The following is a 23,569-nucleotide window of genomic DNA, read 5'->3' as shown; positions in this document are numbered from 1 at the left end:
TAATCGATCGAGCAAAAGGCAAGATATCAGTCGTTCGCACAGGGATTGGCTATTGTTCATTTATCATTCAATCAACTCAGAATCCATTTTTGTATTCAGAGCAAGGAGACACAACATCAGTCAGATCGAAGGTAAATTGCATGGAAAATCTCCCGTAGTGTGTGGGCCACTAGACAGAGGCGTAGCTAGGGTTTTCAGCGCCCGGGGACAAAGACTATTAATGCGCCCCCTAAGGGTCGTGACCAAATGTGGGCGTGGTTATGGGTGTTTCACATTTGGTCACGCCCCTTCAAATGTACATGGAGGTTAGCAGGCTCACGCTCACCCACCCTCCCTCAGTATGTACCTTCCAGCATGTTCCAAGACAAATTCAGCAATCATGAGGCCCCCCCCCCCCCATCAAGACAAATTCCGCAATCATGAGCAAACATGAGGCCCCCAACATGACCAACTCAGCAATCATGAGGCCCCCAACAAGACAAATTTAGCAATCCTGAGGCCCCCAACAAGACAAATTCAGCAATCATGAGGCCCCTAACAAGACAAATTCAGCAATCATGAGGCCCCTAACAAGACAAATTCAGCGATCTTGAGGCCCCCAACAAATCATGAGGCCCCCAACAAGACAAATTCAGTAACCATGAGGCCCCCAACAAGACAAATTCAGCAGTCATGAGGCACATAAATAGACAGCATTTCACATAAATAGGCAGAATGCCCCCTTAATATGGTAGACACCTCTCATCTGGCAGCAGTTCCCCAAAATACACTCAATCTGACAGCAGTGCTTCCCCAAAAATAGGTAGCCCCAGGTCTATAGGTGTCCCCAGAATAGGTGGCCAGCAGTATAGATGTCCCCAGAACAGGTAGCCAGGGGTAGAGATGTCCACAGAACAGGTAGCCAGGTGTATATGTGCCCAGTATATGTAGGCAGGGGTATGTGTCCCCAGTATATGTAGCCAGAGGTATACTGTATGTGCCCAGTATATATAGTCAGGGGTATATGTGCCCAGTATATGTAGCCAGGGGTATATGTGCCCAGTATATGTAGTCAGGGTTATATGTGCCCAGTATATGTAGCCAGGGGTATAATATGTGCCCAGTATATATAGTCAGGGGTATATGTGCCCAGTATATGAAGCCAGGGGTATATATGCCCAGTATATGTAGCCAGGGGTATATGTGCCCAGTATATGTAGCCAGGGGTATATATGCTCAGTATATGTAGCCAGGGGTATATGTACCCAGTATATGTAGTTAGGGGTATATGTGCCCAGTATATGTAGGCAGGGGTTTATGTGCCCAGCCCAGAGTAGGTAGCCAGGGGTATATGTGCCCAGAGTAGGTAGCCAGGGGTATATGCCCAGTATATGTAGTTAGGGGTATATGTGCCCAATATATGTAGGGAGGGGTATATGTGCCCAGAGTAGGTAGCCAGGTGTATATGTGCCCAGAGTAGGTAGCCAGGGGTATATGCCCAGTATATGTAGTTAGGGGTATATGTGCCCAATATATGTAGGCAGGGGTATATGTGCCCAGAGTAGGTAGCCAGGGGTATATGTGCCCAGAGTAGGTAGCCAGGGGTATATGCCCAGTATATGTAGTTAGGGGTATATGTGCCCAATATATGTAGGCAGGGTTATATGTGCCCAGAGTAGGTAGCCAGGGGTATATGCCCAGTATATGTAGTTAGGGGTATATGTGCCCAATATATGTAGGCAGGGGTATATGTGCCCAGAGTAGGTAGCCAGGGGTATATGTGCGCAGAGTAGGTAGCCAGGGGTATATGTGCCCAGAGTAGGTAGCCAGGGGTATATGCCCAGTATATGTAGTTAGGGGTATATGTGCCCAATATATGTAGGCAGGGATATATGTGCCCAGAGTAGGTAGCCAGGGGTATATGTGCCCAGAGTAGGTAGCCAGGGGTATATGCCCAGTATATGTAGTTAGGGGTATATCTGCCCAATATATGTAGGCAGGGGTATATGTGCCCAGAGTAGGTAGCCAGGTCAGGTGTCCCTCTCCCCAGCAGGAGGGGAGCAGAGAAGAGGAAGAGCTGCTCTCCCTCCCTCGCTCTCTCCTCCAATGTCCGGGTGGCTGGCAGCGGCGGGCGGAACTTACCTCCGTCTCGTCGCAGCGCCGGATGGATCTGCCACTACTCTGGTCTGGTCCAGACCAGAGCAGCGGCTGCGCACCCGAACTTCCGGTCGGTGCTGGAGCGAGACGGAGGTGAGTTCCGCCCGCCGCTGCCAGCCGCAGCCACCCGGACATTGGAGGGGACAGCGAGGGAGGGAGAGCACCTAAGGTGAGGGAAGGAGGGGGGAGATGGCCCCCCTTCCCCACCGTCCGCACAGCTCTCCCTCTTCTCTGCGCTGCTCCCCTCACCCCCCCCCCCCCCGCAACCCCCCCCCCCCCAAAAAAAAACCCCGAAGCTCAGCTGGGCGCCCTTGGGGACCAGGCGCCCCGGGGCACTTGTCCTACCCCGACCCCCCCTAGCTCCGCGCCTGCCACTAGACGATCAACTTTCGATCAACCATACTGAACAAAACTGGTAGACAGGCTGCTACACTCACGTCTGTGACACATATGGGAGCAGGGAAGTTCAAGCCAAACATCCAGAAATCCAAAGAAAAAATCCCGCTGCACCAGATGGAGGGATATGATAAAAGAAGACCTTTATTTGTAATCCAACATCAAAATTGCAAGGAAAAGCTCACGCGTATCGGAGCAACGGCTCCTTAATCATAGCTTACAAAAGACAAACATTACACGGATTATATAGGTGAAAAAAGACACGCCCATAGGTGTCGACTCAATTCTTAAAGAGACATGATTAAAATGGTGTGAATCAATACAATACACCTAATGATAAAAAAAAAACATACACAGCAGATGTCCTTTTAAAACATAGCATCAAACATCGCATGTTGACAAATATGTGCAAATCGAAAATATATAAGAGAGGGAACAGGACTAAATTAGAGGGAAAAGAGGAGGGGTTTGGAGAAAAAAGGGGGGGGGGGGAAAGGGGGGGGGAGAGGGATTGGCATAGCAAAAAGGGGGGGGTATTACATGAACATATACATGTATAAATATATCAATGTGTAAAAATGCGTACATGTACACCCACAGTCTATATTGGTCGTTGGAAAATGTTGAAAACTATGTGGAGACCTGCCTAACGTACAACTAGGAGTGAATATGCATCACTGTTTGTTAAACATTATATATCGTACTTAAATCTAACCTAGAATTCAAACCTAAAGGTAAGCGTGTCCCCAATTTCCAAATCCAGTACGCCTCTCTTATTAACAGCATCCTGTCTGTGTCCCCACCCCTCACAGAACTCACAATCCTCTCCACACCCTGAAACTTAAAGCTGGACATGTCCCCAGAGTGGACATGTAAGAAATGTTTAGAAACACTAGAGATCTTGGTGATATAGGACTTATCCCTAAGGCACCTGCCCGCTCCATTATAATGCTCAGATATTCTTTGTCGCAATGGGCGGGTGGTACAACCAACGTACTGGACTTTACATGTTTGGCACGATATTAAATAAACAACATTACATGTATGGCAATTGATATATTGTTTCATATCGTGCATGGTAGATTTAGAATATGAGACAATTACCCGAGTCTGGTCATGAACACCACAGTACCTACATGTGTTGTACCCACACCTGTAGGAGCCTTTATATGTGAGCCAAGTTGGGGTTTGTTTAGCTTTACTGCAATATAAACTCGGTGAGAGACTTGCAGCGAGAGTGGGGGCACGTCTTGAGGAGAAACCGCATCCTTCTGTTAGTATTCGATGTAATTTTGGGTCCGCGTGCAGGACAGGCAAGTATTTTTTAATAGTATTAACAATTAGATTGTATTCTAAACTATAAGAGGTTACAAAGTTAACCCCTTTATTCCATTGTCTGTTCCCGCAAGCGGACCTCGGTGTCAAAAGATCCTGTCGTTTTTTATGAAGGGCCAAATCTTTGGCCTTTTGTATCTGATCTCGCTGGTAGCCTCGATTATGGAGTCTCGACTCTACTATTCCCAGCTCCTGTTGGAGCATATCAGGATCAGAACAGTTTCTCGCTGCCCTAACCATTTCACCATATGGGATGGATTTCAGTGTATGGCTAGGATGGCAGCTATTTGCCAACAGTAATGAGTTACCCGCACACGGCTTTCTGAAAGTTCTGGTCTGGATGCTCCTGGATCCCTCCCTACTGGTCAATGTGAGATCTAAATAATCTATTTCCATTGTATTAGAGACCATAGTAAAGGAGAGGTTCAAATTGTTATTGTTGCAGTACCCCAGAAAGCCGGGTAAAGCATCGCTGGGGCCCTTCCATATTAGCAGCAGGTCATCTATGTAACGGGCATACCAAAACAAGAAGTCAGAGAAAGGATTATCATCCCCAAAGATGCGGAGCTCCTCCCACCACCCCATGTATAAATTCGCCAGGGATGGGGAGAATTTAGCTCCCATAGAAGCTCCGCATCTTTGGAGGTAGTAAACTCCATCAAACATAAAATAATTATGACTTAAAAGATACTCTACTGCCAATATAAGAAAATCACCCACCGCTGGGGAAAAAGTGCTATATTTTTTAATATGGAAATCTAAGGCTTTTAAGGCCAGGTGGTGGGGAATGGAGGAGTATAGTGAGGCGACATCCATTGTCACCCAAATGAAACGGTCATCCCACTCTAGGTTCTCTATACTAGACAATAGATGTGTAGTGTCACGCAAAAACCCAGGGAGACGGCGTACCAAAGGCTGGAGACATGTGTCCACCCACTGTCCCAGGCGCTCACCCAAGGAGCCTATACCTGCAACTATCGGGAGGCCCCTCGGGGGAACGTCCGGTTTGTGCACTTTGGGTAAGTGATGAAAAATCGGGACAATGGGAGCCTCCACCATAAGGTACCCCCTCTCTCTATCACTAAAAACTCCCAACGAGACACCTAGGCTTAGTAACTGTCCCAGCTCCTTCTGGAAGCGTTGAGTGGGATCCCCAGGCAAGACCTGATAGGTGTTATTATCCCCCAATTGGCGCAGTGCCTCATCTTTGTAGGCCACCGCGTCAAGAACCACTACAGCACCTCCTTTATCAGCATTTCGAATAATTATTGTTTTATTATTTTGGAGGGACTGTAGTGCCTCTCTTTCTGTTTTGGTAAGGTCAGAAGGGGCCCTAGATATTCTTTTAATCTGCATGAGTTCAGCTTCGACCAAATCTTGGAAGGTGTCCACCACCGGTGTCCTGGCCTGAATCGGGTAAAAATGTGGATTGGAGGCAGCCACCGGACCCGGGGCTGTCTCGGAGGCTGGGCCATCACTCATGCTGGACAAATGTTCCAACACGAGGATGGTCGAGACCTCCTGATATGGAGGGATCTGCCCAATCTCCGGAACAGCAAAAGAAGAGGGTCCGGTGGATGCCCCACTACCAACATTCACTTCATCTGATGCTTCTGTTTCAAGGAAATGCTTTCTCACCATCAAATTTCTCACAAATTTATTAATGTCTAGCATAGTGCTAAAAACATCAAAGTGGTAAGACGGTGCAAAGGAAAGACCCCTAGAAAGAAGAGCTGTTTCGGCCTGGGAAAGTTCTACACTTGACAAGTTAATGACATTGGTAGTAGCTATGGAATATTTCGTTCTCTTGCAGTGCTTACGACCTGCTCTCCTGCTCTTTCTCCTCTTTTGTTCCTGTATTTGCGGTTCCCCCTCTTGGGACGTTGGTAATATGTGGGTTGCCTTGGAGGGGTCTCTTGAATGGTCCGTCCGCGCTGGTCCCCCCCTTTGGGGTACCAGCAAAGACTGACTGCGCCCTCTCCTCCCTAACCTCTGAAATATCTGATGCGGATCCTGTGCTGTCTATTGAGCTAAAGCTGACCCTCTTGGTGTACCTTGGTTTACGAAGAATAGGTCTAGGTGACCTGTGCACTGTCTCCCACCTACCCCATTCATATACCACATTGTTCTTGTAGTCACCCGAGTCCCTAAGAAACTTGACCCTTTTGGTATTCATAATGAGATTCTCAATCTTGGAGATATTTTCCTTCATTTTAGTAGTCAGGTCATCAAAATGTTCAAAGGAAGAGAATTTATTAAGTTCTCTTCGCGTATCTGCAATTTGAACCTTGATGTCTGTCAATTTTCTTTCCTCATATGTTATTATCAGTTTCATAAGACGAATGGAACAGTCAGTCAATACTTGGTTCCATTCGAGTACGAACTGATCCGAATAGATGGTGGTAGGGACTTTTTTGATGCGCAGTCCCCTGGGTATCATGCCCTCAGCTACATAATGTTTTAAGGTTGTTATGTCCCACCAGAGAGGCGTACTGGATTTGGAAATTGGGGACACGCTTACCTTTAGGTTTGAATTCTAGGTTAGATTTAAGTACGATATATAATGTTTAACAAACAGTGATGCATATTCACTCCTAGTTGTACGTTAGGCAGGTCTCCACATAGTTTTCAACATTTTCCAACGACCAATATAGACTGTGGGTGTACATGTACGCATTTTTACACATTGATATATTTATACATGTATATGTTCATGTAATACCCCCCCCTTTTTGCTATGCCAATCCCTCTCCCCCCCCCCCTTTTCTCCCCCCCCCCCCTTTTTTCTCCAAACCCCTCCTCTTTTCCCTCTAATTTAGTCCTGTTCCCTCTCTTATATATTTTCGATTTGCACATATTTGTCAACATGCGATGTTTGATGCTATGTTTTAAAAGGACATCTGCTGTGTATGTTTTTTATCATTAGGTGTATTGTATTGATTCACACCATTTTAATCATGTCTCTTTAAGAATTGAGTCGACACCTATGGGCGTGTCTTTTTTCACCTATATAATCCGTGTAATGTTTGTCTTTTGTAAGCTATGATTAAGGAGCCGTTGCTCCGATACGCGTGAGCTTTTCCTTGCAATTTTGATGTTGGATTACAAATAAAGGTCTTCTTTTATCATATCCCTCCATCTGGTGCAGCGGGATTTTTTCTTTGGATTTCTCAACCATACTGAAGTTGATTCCTTAATCCTGAAGTCCATCGCTTTGTCGATTGAATCAGAATCGCTAGATGTATGGCTACCTTAATACTTTTAGCCATAAACTCATAAAAATCATGCAGATCAGATGTTTGACTAAAGTCTCAGGGCTCGTTTCCACTATTGCGAATCCGCATGCGTCCAACGCATGCGGATTCGCACATGTAATGCAAGTGGATAGGCCTATTTCTACTGTAGCGTTGTTGAGGTGCGTTTTTTTCAGCGGTGAAAAAATGCACAAAAGAGCCGCAGAATTCACCTGCGAGTGGAATGCATGTGAATCGCAGGCAATGTATTTAATAGGGAAATCGCATGCGTTTTTCTTACACGTTTTTTTACGCGTGCGATTCCGCATAGGTATCAATATAAATGAACACAGGCAGTGACATGGTTAAAAACGCATATAGCCTAACCTATGCAAAATCGCATGCGTAATCGCGTAAAAAAAACGCACCTGCATGTGTTTTCATCAGTGGTGGAATCCAGGCGATTCCGCACCGCAATAGTGGAAACAAGCCCTTAGGGCCTGTTCAGACTATGCGCGTTCCTAGCCGTTTTCAGGGAACGTGTCCGGGTACCAAAAACGCATAGAAACGGCTCCTAATGCTTTTGAATGGGCTAGTTCACATGTATGCGTATAAGACGCATACGTTTCTTATCCGCATTGCTGCATGCAGTTCTGTGCGTCACGCATAGAAACGGACGCAATGAAAGTCTATGGACGCGTATCAAAAACGCGTACTATTGCGTTTTTAGCGTACGTTTCCCTCTGCGGTTCCCATAATTCTTTTTTTCCCCCTGGGTCACGTGTGTGTGCAAAACGCAATAGAAAACGCATTAGAACGCAAGAAAAACGCATGCGTTTTTGAACTTGCGTTTCTTTGATTTTTCTTTGATTTTATACGCATTCTTCATACGCTGACAGTCTGAACAGGCCCTAACTGGATTTGCCGCTTGCTTGTTTCAGTTGTGTGATTCAGGCAAAACTGATGCCAGAAAGATCAGCAGGACAGCCTGGCAACTGGTATTGTTTAACCCTTCCTGGCGGTAACCCCGAACGTAGTTCGGGGTAAGCCGCGCAGGAGGTTTTCTCAGGCCCTGCTGGGCCGATTTGAGTAATTTTTGCTAGCTGCGTCAGCACTTTGCTAGCTGCGTCAGCACTTCGATCGCCGCCGCCCCCGCTTGATCGCCGCTATCCGCATCGCAACACAGCCCCCCCTAGACCCCTGCGCTGCCTGGCCTATCAGCGCCAGGCAGCGGCAAGGGGTGGATCGGGACTCCCTTAGACGTCACGACGTCCATGACGTCGGCGACGTCATCCCGCCCCGTCGCCATGGCGACGGGGGAAGCCCTCCAGGAAATCCCGTTCTTTGAACGGGATTTCCTGATCGCCTATCGCCGGAGGCGATCGGCGGGGCTGGGGGGATGCCGCTGAGCAGCGGCTATCATGTAGCGAGCCCTAGGCTCGCTACATGATTTAAAAAAATAAATAAATAAAAAAAACGGCTGCGCTGCCCCCTGGCGGTTTTTAATATACCGCCAGGAGGGTTAAAAGAAAATAAATATGGTAGCCTCCATCTCCCCCTCACTTCTGATGTCCTTTAACAACAAAAAGCAGAATCGCTGAAAAACGTTTCAACATTTTGGCTTCCTGCACACTGCATGCGATTCCGCTTTTTAATCGGGTTTTTAATCTTTACTGCATGCTGCGTTTTTTGATCCGTTTTTCTGTTGAATGTATTCAGTGAAAATCGGAATTGAAAATCGGAATCGGAAAACGGATTTGCAGTGTGCAATGAGCCTTTGTGGAATCCAAGCCAGGAAGATTGGCTGCTTTTTTCAACGTAAAACATTACTGTATTATAATAGACTTAGTAACAACTGGATGAGAGGCATCCAAGATGATATAACAATAATGTGAATATCACTATTAAAAATATATAAAAGAGGTGTCTTACCTCAACAAGATGTATAGACTTTTTACCTGAAAAAAAGATGAGTATTTTTTGGACTATTAGGCCTTGTTCACATAGCGTTCTGATCGCGTTAGCGTTCCCGTTGGACGTTTTTGAGGCAATTTTTTTTTAAGTTTCCCAGCGCTTGGGTGGGCAAGGCTTTTTTTTGTTAAAAGCGCTTTTCCAGAGCGGTTTTTTAATTCACTCCCTGACGCAAGTCAGGATTCTCAGGAAGTGAACTCTTTGATCCGGAAAATAATAAATACGATGTATTTATTCTTAAAAACGCAAATGCAATCGTTGCACAAAGCGATTTTGTGAGCGTTTTGCGTTTTTCCTATACCTTCCATTCAGGGCAAATCGCCCTGAAAATAGCCCATGCAGCGCTTTTATCAGCGGCAAGCAAACGGAACGTCCCAATGAGAACTATCTCATTGGAAAGCATAGCGTACGTGCTTTTAGGGCGATTTATACAAATCGCCTGTGCTTAAAAATTCCAAAAAACACCTCTAGTGTGAACGAGCCCTAAGACTCACCTTTTCTCCCCCAAAAGTGGGGAAAGTCACTGCATCTTATAGTCCAAATGCAGGGAGTTCCTGACTTGTGAACACCTGCCAACACAAACCTCCAACCCGCCGCAGTGTCGGGGACTCCCTGTACTGTGCCCATCCAGAGGAGGACACAGGGGGACAAACGGAGGACACGGGGGGACACAAAAGGGGAATAGAGGGGGAAACAAGGGGGATACAAAAGGGCATAGATGAGGACAGAGGAGGACAAGGGGAGACACAAGAGGTACAAAGGGGCATGAGATTCAAAGGAGGCATAATCCACAAGATGTCCCTTCACCATGAATGCACCAGTATATATATTTTTCCCCCTGGTTTTTGTCCTCTAAACCTAGGTGCGTCTTATGGTCGGGCATGTCTTAAGCCCCATCTACACTACACAATTTTTTGTCCAATTTGATTTGCTTCAATCCGACATGTCCGATCGGGATTCAATTCAATTCAATTCGCCATTGTTTTGCAATGGCAAATTGAATCGAGTTGATTCCCGATCGGTCATGTCAGATTGAATCGAATCAAATCAATGAATCGGACAAAAAAATTGTATGGTGTAGATGGGGCTTAATAGTCCGAAAAATACAGGAATTTATTGCACAATTGAGCTATCATCAGACTGCAGTGAAGAGACAGTGACAACTCAGAGGTGGAGCATGGGAGGAAGCATAAATACCACTGATAACACCTGAGGAAGTTAGTGCTTCACTCACGAAACGCATTGTCTCATTCCTATTGAGGTAAGACCCCCCTTTTTATGTATTTTTAATCAGGATATTCACATTATTATATCATTTTGGGTGCCTCTCATCCAGTTCAATTACTAATTGCATAACCCTCTCAGAGAGGGACGGGTCTCTGGCCCCTGATCTACTTTTTAGAGAGAACGACCGCACAGAGGGAGATCTTTTCCACAACCCGAGTGTAGCATGGATATTCCCCACACATGCGCAAAAACTGGTTGCGTTTAGCAACTCCAGTTTGTAAGTACATCTCTCTTTTTTTTCCTTTGACACCCAATCAAGTGCCAAACATTTTACACTATACTGGGCTCCTGTCCTTCTTTTGTATTTTTTTTTCCTGTCAACCAACCCCCTACATAATATACTTAGTGGTTCAGCCTCACAACGTCTCATCGCTGCTCAGAACTGGGGCGAGGTGACGCTGAGGTTACTGGCCCCGCTTACACTTACAGCAACACTAATGGTGAGAAAATTATTTTACAGGAAGCCAGCGGCCGGGAAAAAGAAAAATACAGATACTTTGTGCTCTGCGTGAAAATATGCAAAAGGCCAATTATTAGAGAGAGGAGTGAAATCTTCCAGGAACAGAGCACAAAAACAAGAATTCCTTCCACCTGTGAAAGGGCAAATATTTGTAACTTCATCCAAAGGTTTTGCAGGTTCAGAAAACTTTACGTGCGTGAAGGCAGACAAAGACTTCTCAAGTCAATCATTACCCCTTTTCAGGATACCCAGTCAGGGCTGGTGTAATGTTGATTGTGCTGCCCGGAAGCTTCCTTCCACACTAAGTAGCACGCATGCTCAGTGTGAAGTTAATGATGCTGCTGGAGGTAAAATACTAAATATCTCCTCTTCCACACATCATACACTCCCCAAATTTTCAAGGTAGGGAGGGAACCCCCAGAACTACCTCTATACCAAATTGCAGCCCCCGAGCCCCACTGGTTCAGGAGATAGGTTCCTGTAATCTATCTCAGGAACAAGTGGGTCTCGGGGGCTGCAATTTGGCATAGAGGTCGTTCTGGGGGTTCCCTCCCTACCCTGAAAATTTGGGGAGTGTAAGAGGTGTGGGAGCGGAGATATTTAGTATTTTACCACCAGCAGCATCATTCAATAGGAAACGTGGCCGTACAGTCTCCTACTGCGCATGTGGGGCAGCGCAAATCAAAAGGCAGCGTAATCAGACACAACGCCAGTTCTAGACTTTGTGCTGCCTGAGGCAGACTTGTGAGGATGCACTCATTAAAAGGTCTAACCTGGCTGGGTCGAAGCTACTTCGCATGCGTGGTCCCCAGGTCCGTCCCACCCATGACACGGGGTGACTCAGCTTCCTCAGGCGGCAGAAGTGTTGGGACAGCGCCAGGCAGAAACAGGAAGAGAAGAGTGCACCTGGCAGGCCACTGCCCGCTTTACCGTCGTCCGTCTGGAAGCACGGCGACCTGGATATGGCAGTCCAGGGCATGTGTTGCCACGTCCACCGCTGTTTATCTCCCCACTCGTCAGATCTTGTCCTCCGTTACGTCTATTACAGAAGGGCTACAAGAGAATGGCCGCCAGCATCCGCATTTGCAGACATCGTCAGCCATTTTGTTGTACGGAGGATGCAATCTGACAAGCGGGTAAGGGAAACTAAGCAGGGGAAGCTACTTTGGTGAGTCGCGGGGATGGAGGGGGGGGGGGGGGGGGCATCCACACAAGTTTGCCTCAGGCGGCAAAAAGTTTACAGTCAACCCTGGTGGTCCAGTCCGAGTACCTCCCCGTCACCCAGAGCCTTTTGCGCATGCATGTTTCTCAGACTCGCAACCACGCATGCGTCTTAGTTGCAACCCAGCCGGTTATGAGATTTTCATGAGGGGCAACAGCAGTAATGGGGACCCAGAAGACACAGAGGGGCCTCAAAGACTACAGAAGGCTGGAAGAAGACCCAGGTAAGTAAAAATCAACTTTTTTGCACAGGTTCAGGTGTGCTTTAAAACAGACAGTATCTGTAATTTTTCCTTACAATATCCTAGTGGTTCTGGGTGACCAGGAACTAACTGGGTAATCTGTGACACTCGATTGTTGAACCTCTACATCATAGGGTCACATGACTACATGCCTTGCACTGATGAGGACAAACAACTCAGCTGTAGGCAGGCTGGATCAGTATGGCTCTGTAAATATAGTACGGCCTATAGGCACACTGCGCAACGGCGGTTCTGGAGGTAAATCTGGCATTTTGCATATTCAGCAGCAGAGATGGATTAAAGAGGAACTGTAACGACAAAACGGCCCCTGGGGGGTACTCACCTCGGGTGGGGGAAGCCTCAGGATCCTAATGAGGCTTCCCACGCCGTCCTGCGTCCCTCGGGGGTCTCGCTGTAGCCCTCCGTACAGCTGTGACGCAATATTTACCTTCCTGGCTCCTGCGCAGGCGCTCTGATGCCTCTCGGCGCCGAAGTAGGCGGAAATACCCGATCACCGTCGGGTCTGCTCTACTGCGCAGGCGCAAGTTTCCGGCGCCTGCGCAGTAGAGCGGACCCGACGGAGATCGGGTATTTCCGTCTATTTCCGTGCAGAAAGTCGCCACAGCGCCCCCGCTGGAGCCAGCAAAGGTAAATATTGAACTGACAGTCGGCACAGTCGCCGGCTGTTCGGAGGGCTGCGGCGAGACCCCCGTGGGACAGAGGACGGCGTGGGAAGCCTCATTAGGATCCGGAGGCTTCCCCCACCCGAGGTGAGTACCCCCCAGGGGATCTTTTTAATGTTACAGAGTCTCTTTAAGATGTAATGAGGCCCTAGGCAAGGTAGCAAATTTGGTGCACCTTTGAGGTCCTTTTGGCGAGCTGAAGTGAAGAGAGGTCAGAGAGTGTGGAAGGTGAGCCCCTTGACACCCACTAGGCCACAGGCACCTGCCTTGGTTGCCTGGTGGATGATCCTGCTCTGTTCATCAGTGATGTATAGGAGATAGGAGATCCTTCTTGCTCACATAAAGATGAATAATTGCAAATACCTCTTTCCTTTTGAGAAGGCCAAATTATACTGGATACAGTTTCTCAAAGACTCAGCCTAGCTTGGGAGCTTGTTTTGTAATGTGCGGTTACACCTCAGTGACAACAGACAGCGATCTGAGGAAAGGCATCAAGAGCCTCCGAGGGCCTGAAAGAAGAATGGCTGCCAGCGTCTGGATCCTGAGGGAGGTGAGTTACAAACGCCCGCTGCACGCAGGCTTTGCACACCTCCCGGCAACTACCCCAAGTCAGGCTCAAGGTTACCGCTCTGAGCTGTGTATTTCCGCCACGAGCCTTACTCGGGGTTACCGCTAAGGAGGTTAATTAAAATATACTTTTCCAGGGCTATTTTCAAGCATGGATTTTGGAGAAGTGGCGTCACTGTGAATCTGAACACCAAGGTAAAAGGACAGGGTATGACTCTTGTTTTTCCTGTCCCTCGTAAAAGGGAGGAGCCATCTCTCTGTGTGCCTGACATGGGTGATGCAGAAGGAAATACTTGCATCTTTCACACAAAAATGTTCCTGCAAGCTATTCATAAAGATGACTTGTGACAATCATCGGCCCCCATACTACACATAGGTCATGACTTCATCTCTTTTCCCTGTGACATGGCAATGCGCGATCACATACAATGCTGCATGGACTGCATCGGTTATTTACCCCCAATCCAGGCAAGACAGGGACCTACCTGCTCCCGGACCCCATAGCAGCTGCTTTGGCCATTGTTGTGTCCCCACCTGAGCCATCTGTCCTAGCTATGCATCATCTATACAACACCAACATCTTCTGTTGCGTTTGGTCCGGTCATGGAGAGAATCCGATGACATAACAACAAAAGTTGTTATACTTCTAATGACTAATTATAAGATTTCTCTGCAAGCTTTCGAAAGTTTAAGTTTCTTCTACATGATGGTTCTGATCCAGTTTTGTAACATGCCTGAAGAAGAAACTTAATGTGACAATGAAGCAAAAAAAAAAAATGACGATATAATGAATTGGTTGTGTAGCACGGATAATTAATAGATCAGTAGCAAAGAAAATAGGCTCATATTTTTATTTTCAGTTTTATCGTTTTTTTTTACAATATTGCATCATTCTCTAATTGCAATTTACACACCACACTCAGCATTCTAAATTATGTCGCAGAGCAGGCTAATGAACTTTTGAACTTCACTTTACAGAAGAAAAAAAATTACAGTAACAGATGCTTGAGATAATAAGCTTCAGACTGAGCTCTCTACAACTTTGATAGTCGTGGAGCTCAGATAAGCTCTTTTGCATAGATCACAACTGGAGTTTCTTAACTCTTCCTGTACTGGAAACAATATTAAACACATATCTCTGCTGCTAATGTTTTATTTCTTAGCTGTACTACACATACAAATCATTATATCATAAGTTTATTTTCACTTCAGATTCCCTTTAAAGTTTCGAAAGTTTGCAGAGAAATCTTGTAGTTAGTCATTAACCACTTAACGACTGCCTAACGCCGATAGGCGTCGGCAGGTCGAAGTGGTGTTTCCATGGAAATGGCCGCTCCATGTCAGTTCACGGAGGGTGTCTCCGTGAACAGCCTGCGGGCCTCGGATCGTGGCTCGCAGGCTAATTGTAAACACGCGGGGAAGAAATCCCCTGTGTTTACATCTCAAAGGAGATCAGCGATCCCCAGCCTCTGATTGGCTGGGGATAAAGCCTATGAGAGGCGGTACAGGACGGATCGCCGTCCTGTGCCGCCCAGAGCGAGAGGGGGGGGAAGGAGAGGGAGGGAAGAATATCGCTGCGGAGGGGGAGCCCCCCCCCCACTCGGCCACGCAGAGCGGTGGCAATCAGACCCCCCCAGCAGGACATCCCCCTAGTGGGGAAAAAAGGGGGGGGGGAAGAGCCCGCGCAGCACAGATCATACAAAAATCCCCTGGTCCTTAAGTGGTTAAAAGTATCACCTAAACATCTTTTGTTGTTATGTCTTTGGACATCTTCGGTGGCAATTTACAGAGCACATAGACCCCCACACCCCTTTTCGGGCATATGGTTTTGGCCTAATAAATAGGCTGAAAGCTATAACCCGCTGTTTCGTCGACCTGCCGTCACCCACCCATACAAAGTGCGCCTGCAGGCGCAGAGTGCATGTTGGAGCGTGCTTTAGCATGTGCAACTTCGTGCTTTAGCATGTGCGTGCTTTAGCATGTGCAACTTCTGAACTGGCCACTAGAGCTCCAGGCTCACCGTGGTCACATGACATAAGAGGATGCAAGCCGAAGCAAAAACACAGCTGCAGGTCCCCACCCATGAATTTGCTGACCCCCCCCCCCCTTCATTTTACACCCTAAATTTGAGTGTCAGAAAATTGGCCTATCTGGGGCCAATTGCCGCCGCTCTGTGTGGCTGAGTGGGGGGGGGGGGGGGGGGGCTCCCCCTCCGCAGCGATATTCCTCCCTCCCTCTCTGGCCCCAGATACAGTATGTATTTATATAGCACTAACATCTTCTGCAGCACTTTACAGAGTACATAGTCATGTCACTGACTGTCCTGGGGAGCTCACAATCTAATCCTACCATAGTCATAACTAATGTCCTACCATATTATTACGGTATGTATTTATATAGCACTGACATCTTCTGCAGCACTTTACAGAGTAAAAAGTCAAGTCACTGACTGGCCTCAGAGGAGCTGACAATCTAATCCTATCATAGACATAGTCATAGTCTTTAGCTGGGTACACACGGTACAATTTTCCATCAGATCGACGGATCTATTTGATAACGTCTGACTGGTCCGATCGGATTCTGATCAATTTTGGGTACTTAATGCAAAATCGATCAGAAATGGATTGAAAACAATTTGGATGACTACACAAGATGCAATTTCTTATTAGATCACCAGTCAATCTGATGGTAAATTGTACCGTGTGTATGAGGCTTTATGTCTCTAGCTAATGTCTAAAGCCAGTTTCAGGAGGGGGGGGGGGGCGAGACTGCTATCCACTACACCACCATCTTGGGATTTTTCCCACCTACATTAAAAAGTACATGTTTTGTAGTTTCTTCCCAACTCACTATCTACTTTATAACGCGACTACAGCACAGATCAGTTCATAACCGTTGTTTTCACGTGTTTCAGAAATATTTGGAAATCCTAAAATGAGATCCAATGTCATACATGACGTAAAGGATTGCAGCACAATTCCTTAAAGTTTACCTGCAGGCAGAAAAGTGTCCCTGTGGGCAGAGGCAAGAGAGGCTCCAGCCTCAGGGCGCAGTGTAGGAGGGGGCACACAACTTACTCAGCTATCATTCCCCTATTGTGTTTGAAGCAGAGAGAAATAAGAAAAGGGGATACATGGCAGTGACTGCAAGACAGATAATTAGAGATTACGGTGTTGGGGGCCCTGGGGTGCCTCTTAGTCTAATAGCAATCAATGTGGGAGGGATGGAGGGGCGCACTTTGGTGTGTCAGCCTTGGGTGCTACAGGACCTTGTCCCGGCTCTGCTAATTTAACCATGTCACTGCCTGTGTAAATTAACATTATACCTATGCGAAATTGCATGCGACTTTGCGGTAAAAACCGCATGCTCCACCCGCATGCGGTTTCCCTATTAAAAGCATTAGCGGCGATTCGCGTGCATTCCCCTCGTACGCGAAATCTGCCGGCTCTGCCGTGCAGATTTCTGCCGCACAGAAAAACGCTCCCGCAGCCGCCCACGTGTAAACAGCCCCATCCACTTGCATTGCCTATGCGAATCCGCATGCGGACACCGCATGCAGATTCGCTATAGTGGAAACGAGCCCTCAGACAACACCTGCAACAGCAAACAACTTCTGTAAGCTGCAGGTTGCTTTTGAGACGAGATGCTGGGATCTACTTTCAGGCTTTCATAAAAGCCTACAAAACCTCCTACCAAACACTCCCATTCACTTGCATGGGATAGCAGTAGACCCCTAAAAACGATGCTTTCACCCGTTACCCAAAACGCAACGTTTTAACGCCCGCAAAGTGTCCGTGTGAACCAGCCCTTAGTCAGGCTTGTGTACAGGACATAACTGTTTAGGGTAAATTGCCATGTTTTTCACTTATAGCTGAATTATTGCCGATTTTTTTCTGTTTTAAGAAGGCAAATACACCAAGCTTTGCTTATTTTTTTTTTTATTTTTTTATTTTTTTTTAGTAGGAGGGCTTTTTGGTCCCTTTTATCCCCCTATACATTCCTAGTAGTTTGGGTCACCCTGAGCTGCTTGGTTACTCTGTTGTACTGGTCCAAGCCCTATCCCATACAGCCATATCAATCCCTGCCATGTACTGATGAGGACCAAAAGTCCAAAACAGGCTGTCTACATGTGGGTTTGATATGGCTGTGTAAAATTTAAAGCTATAGACTTGCTATACACCAGCGGTTCTGGATGCTTGCTTGGCTTACCAAGGGTGAAAAGGGATCATTTGCATATTCAGTAGTAGTTAATTGTGGGTAACCACAAATGTTCACTCAGGCCTGGTGCACACCAAAACCCGCTAGCAGATCCGCAAAATGCTAGCAGATTTTGAAACGCTTTTTGTTATTTTTCTGTAGCGTTTCAGCTAGCGTTTTGCGGTTTTGTGAAGCGTTTTTGGTGTAGTAGATTTCAGATATTGTTACAGTAAAGCTGTTACTGAACAGCTTCTGTAACAATAACGCCTGCAAAACCGCTCTGAGAACTGCCGTTTTTCAGAGCGGTTTGCGGTTTTCCTATACTTAACATTGAGGCAGAAACGCATCCACAATCCAAAAAATGCCTCACCCCGGGAGTATGCGTTTCTGCAAAACGCCTCCCGCTCTGGTGTGAACCACCCCATTGAGATACATTGACCAAGCGTATCCGCAGAAACACTGAAAAAGCCGCTCGGTGTGCACCAGCCCTTATAGCTGAATTATTGCATATTTCCTTCTGGCAAATACACCAAGCTTTGCTTTTTTTAGTAGGATGGCTTTTTGGTCCCTTTTATGCCCCTATACATTCCTAGTAGTTTGGGTCACCCTGAGCTGCTTGGTTACTCTCATGTTTTTCCACAAATACAACTGGCTGTGCAAATTACTACTTGTTTAAAGTTATCAAACAAGGCTGGAATAACTTAGGAACTGCTTCAGAGACCATAACTGGTCCAACAAGCCTGGCCTGGCTTCCTGTATTCCACAATTGGGTGATGACTATTTACGGCCCTCTCCTGGTTCATATCCAGGGTTGATCATGTGTAGGAAAGATCACAGAGGAGCATGTGATCAGCTGGTAGATTTGTAGGGAGTGTGATTTGATAAAATTAGAGTGCTATAATGGAGGCACATAGAATTGGGGGGCTGTAGTGGAGGCACATGGAATAGAGGGGCTCTAGGGGACGTACATGAAATTGGAGTGCTGTAGTGGAGGTACATGGATTTGGGGTGCTGTAGGAGGCACACAGAATTGGGGTGCAGTAGTGGTGGCACATAGAATTGGGGTGCAGTAGTGGAGGCACATTGAATTGGGGGGCTGTAGTAGAGGCACATGGAATTGGGGGGCTGTAGTAGAGGCACATGGAATTGGGGGGCTGTAGTAGAGGCACATGGAATTGGGGGGCTGTAGTAGAGGCACATGGAATTGCGGGGCTGTAAGAGAGGCACATGGAATTAGGGGGCTGTAGTAGAGGCACATGGAATTGCGGGGCTGTAAGAGAGGCACATGGAATTGGGGGGCTGTTGATACATATGGAATTGGGGTGCTGTAGGGGAAGCACACGGAATTGGGGTGCTGTGGTGGATACACATGGAGTTGGGGTTCTCTAGGGGAGAAACCTGGAACTGGAGTGCTGTAGTGGAGACGTATGGAATTGGGGGGGTCAATCACCCACCAGCTAATCACCGTGATCAGCTGTTAAAGGCATCAGCCTATGAGAGCCGATCGCTCTCAAGCCTCCCCAGGGGACAGCAGAGTGACACGGCTGTCCCCAGTACACGCTGCCGTGGATCGCAGCGCTGTACAATGTAAATAGACGGTGGTTTGCCGTCTAACAGACGGAGCAGAGCTACGTCATTCAAGTGGACATGAGCACATCATCGTGTGATCTCCTGCAAAATCCCACCCCAGGATTGACGCTATGCAGTCCTAGGACTGCCACCCTCCCAAAGCCAATCGATGTTAGGCGGTCGTTAAAGGCAAAGTCCTGACTCATAGAGACCTATGGTGGAAACGTATCTGCCCTGGATGCAAAGGCAGCGAGAAAGCAGGCTGAACTGGTCCACTCTGAGACAAACAGACCATCGCAAGTGGAAACTGAGCCTTAACCTATAGTAGAGAGGTAAAACAAATAGAAACTCCGATTTTTGGCCACATATCTACCCCTGACAGCAGTAGGGAAATGACAAATGAGTAACGCTCACATTACATTTTTTATGTCATTTTTGTAATATCCCGTATATGAACAGGAATTAGTGGGAGTTGAATTTTATACAGCGTGAATCAGATTCAGAAAAGTAATATATTCCTTACCTGAGAGCTTATGTCATTGAAGAAAACCTCAAGCGAAAATAAACTTATGCTATAATGAATTGTGCACAGCACAGCTAAAAAATAGAACGTTCGTAGCAAAGAAAAAAAGTCTCATGTTGTTTTTCAGTACAGAAAGCGTTAAAAATAACGCCAATGCAAAAGAGCTTCTTTGAGCCCTTTCGACCCACTGGGTGGAATACTGTCCAGTTTTTTGAGACACTTAAACAGCCAAGAAACAGTGAGAGACGTCTTGAGATGAGGTTTTACTGCAGGAAAATTCAAAGGGTCATTATTTCTGCTCTGTTTTATAGCTTAAAAGATAGAGACCCATATGCAATCAGCGTTTTCTCTTGAGTTTTCTCCTATTTTCAAACCTTATCAATTAAATGCCTTTTAAACCACCAGTTAGCAAGAAAATACTCAGAATAATGATGACAATACTTTTTCACCTACTTTTTGGTATTTATCCAATTGCAGAGTGTTGAAAGGGTATTTTAAACAGAGGATGAAATATTATCTCCTCAGAGAAAACTTAGGTGAAAAAGTGAATTGCATATGGGCCAGAGTGGGGTTTCTAAACTGCAAATATAACAGAATGATGCAACGTTAGAAATAAAGCTGTATGACTGAAAATAAAAATATGAGAGTCTTTTCTTTGTTACTAATGTTCTATTCGTTATCTGTACTACACATACAATTCATTATATCATAAGTTTTATTTTCCACTTCAGGTTTGCTCTAATCAAACTAATCCTGCAACATTCTTGTTCAGAAGCCACTTATTCCAGTAGATGTGGAATTAAAATAATAGTAGTAGAGTTTCCTATCACTCTTCCCTCCCTCACTTTCCCTCATATCCATTACAAAAAGATAAATGAAAAGTTTCTTACATAGCTGGAGTGGATGCGGTTTGGCGATTGCGAAACGTTCTCCGTTGTGGTGAACCTCTGACCCCGGGCTGGAATTAGCAGGAGTAGTAGGTGCGAGGTGAGGTGGAGCAGAGTTCGGAGCCTTCTCTCAGATCCCGGGCTCCCCATGGATTCTCAGGATGTCAGTTCATGATGGAGTTACTGTATCCCACCTGCAGGTATACATCCAGCTCCATGCTGCAGGAGACATTACCTGTACCAGTGTCCTGCCTGCAGCTCGCTTCACAGAGATGCCTGGCTAGATCCGGCCTGGCCACATTTTTCCCTTGTCACTTGTGTTGTCCCATCCCTTGTCACCACCACCCCCTTTTCTACTCACTAGTTTGGTTTTTTTCTGTTTCAGGTTTGTTTAGTTACATCACAGTCCTCTCTGCTGCAGCTCCTCCTCGCTCACTGGATCCCACCCACCACCCAGGCTTCTCGGTGTCTAGCTACTCAGGCTGTGGGCGTCTAGCAGTGGATTTCCTGCTAATGTTCAGCCTCACCCAGTGATGACTCTTACCTGCTTGTGACGGCTGTCGCCAGCCACTTGATACACACACACGCTGGGAGGATCTCATTCAGCTCAGAGGGGAAAGGGCTCCTCTTCTGATCACTGGAGATCCCACTGGCGCTGCTGAGGTGCCCACTAACGATACAATCTTGATTCTTATTAATGAAGCTGCAGAACTGCGATTACTACAGCAGATTGAAAAAGCTGCAAGTAAAAATGAGGTTATAATTATGGGAGACTTCAACTTTCCAGACATTGACTGGAGTATTGAGGCTACCCATTCTGGTAAAAGCAGCAGATTTCTGGCAGCACTACAGGACAATTACTTGACTCAAATGGTAACTGAACCAACTAGGGGGAATGCGTTACTGGATCTGATCATTTCTAATAGACCAGATAATGTATCTAATCATTTCTAATAGACCAGATAATGTATCAAATGTGCAGGTTCAAGAACATTTGGGAAATAGTGATCACAACATGATAACGTTTGATCTGGTGACTGATAGGCCACGGGGCAGCGGGACCACTAAAACTATGAATTTTAGAAAAGCAACGTTCAATCAAATTAGGCAGGCACTAAGTTTGGTGAACTGGGATAATGTACTACAAGGGGAAGACACTGAAGGGAAATGGCAAGCTTTTAAACTTATACTCAATCAATATTGTAGTATGTATATCCCATATGGAAACAAAATATCTAGGAATAAAAAAAGGCCTCTATGGATGAATAGAAAGGTTAAAGATAAAATGAAGAGGAAAAAGAATGCCTATAAGGTCTTAAAACAGGAGGGGACCGAGGCTGCACTAAGCAATTATAAGGAGTGCAATAAAAATTGTAAAAAAGAAATTAGGCAGGCAAAGATTGAAGCTGAAAAACAAATCGCTAAGGATATCAAATCTAACCCAAAAAAGTTTTACAAGTACATTAACTCTAAAAAAAGAAAGGTTGACTGTATAGGACTCCTAAAGGATGAGATGAGGGTTGGAACTTAATGGTGGATGACCAAGGTAAGGCAGAGTTATTAAATGCTTTCTTTGCTTCTGTCTTCATAAAAGAAACAGCACTGTTGCAAACTACAGAGGCGGAAGAGTCTCAATCTTCTAACTGTAATATTAAATACTTAACGCAGGAAGAAGTGAAGGCAAGACTAAATAAATTAAAAATAGACAAGGCACCTGGCCCGGATGGCATGCATCCTCGGCTCCTAAGGGAATTAAGTTCAGTTATAGATAAACCCCTTTATCTTATCTTTTGTGACTCTCTTGCAACTGGCAGAGTCCCAGTGGATTGGCGTACAGCCCACGTTTTCCCATTATTTAAGAAGGGCAAAAAATCAGATCCAGGAAATTATAAACCTGTAAGCTTAACATCAGTTGTATGCAAACCATTTGAGGGGTTCATAAGGGATACTATACATGACTTCATAGTAGAAAATAATCTTATTTCTCAGCATCAACATGGGTTTACTAAAGACAGGTCCTGTTTGACTAACATGCTCAGCTTTTATGAGGTAGTGAATGCTAATATGGATATTGGGAATGCTGTAGATGTGATATACTTGGACTTTGCAAAAGCCTTCGACACTGTTCCCCACAAAAGTCTGGTGCAAAAGTTGAGGATGCAAGGACTAGGGAAGAGTCTGTGTGCATGGATAGGGAACTGGCTAATGGACAGAAAACAAAGAGTTGTGGGTAATGGATCGTACTCAAAATGGGAGACTGTTAGCAGTGGGGTCCCACAGGGGTCTGTTCTGGGTCCAGTGCTCTTCAATTTATTTATTAATGACCTAGTAGATGTAGTAGTGAGCAATGTTGCTATTTTTGCAGATGATACAAAATTGTGCAGAATCATCAACTCTCAGGAAGATAGTGTCATATTGCAACAGGATCTGGATAGGATGGCTATATGGGCACATACATGACAGATGAAATTCAATGTTGACAAATGTAAAGTCATGCATTTTGGACGTACTAATGGTCTAGCACCATACAAAATAAATGGGATACAGTTGGGGACATCAAACTTGGAGAAGGACTTAGGAGTACTCATTGACAACAAGTTAAATAATCGTACTCAATGCCAAGTAGCTGTAGCTAAAGCTAACAAAATTTTGGGATGCATTACAAGGGAAATAAAAACTCGAGATGCTAGCATAATATTGCCCCCTGTTTAACTCTCTAGTAAGGCCACATCTGGAATATGGAATTCAGTTCTGGGCACCACATTACAAAAAAGATATTGCAGTTTTAGAGCAGGTGCAGAGACGAGCAACAAAATTGATACGTGGGATGGAAGGTCTCACTTATCAAGAAAGGTTAGATAA

At 45.9% G+C, this 23,569-nt stretch overlaps 1 protein-coding gene across 1 annotated transcript in view; it reads right to left on the bottom strand.

The window, feature by feature from the left end:
• LOC137532273 (interleukin-17 receptor E-like) overlaps positions 1-21,123 on the bottom strand; it is a 131,238-nt gene extending 110,115 nt beyond the window's left edge. The window contains exon 1 of the mRNA XM_068252605.1: positions 20,711-21,123. Within this exon, the coding sequence (XP_068108706.1) occupies positions 20,711-20,857 (147 nt within the window). The 5' untranslated portion in view covers positions 20,858-21,123. The remainder of the gene's footprint in view (positions 1-20,710) is intronic.
• Between the last annotated feature and the right edge of the window lie 2,446 nt (positions 21,124-23,569).

The sequence above is a fragment of the Hyperolius riggenbachi genome, chromosome 9 (assembly GCF_040937935.1).
Source record: "Hyperolius riggenbachi isolate aHypRig1 chromosome 9, aHypRig1.pri, whole genome shotgun sequence".
NCBI classification, from domain to species: Eukaryota; Metazoa; Chordata; class Amphibia; order Anura; family Hyperoliidae; genus Hyperolius; species Hyperolius riggenbachi.
This window is presented reverse-complemented; position numbering and strand designations above follow the sequence as displayed.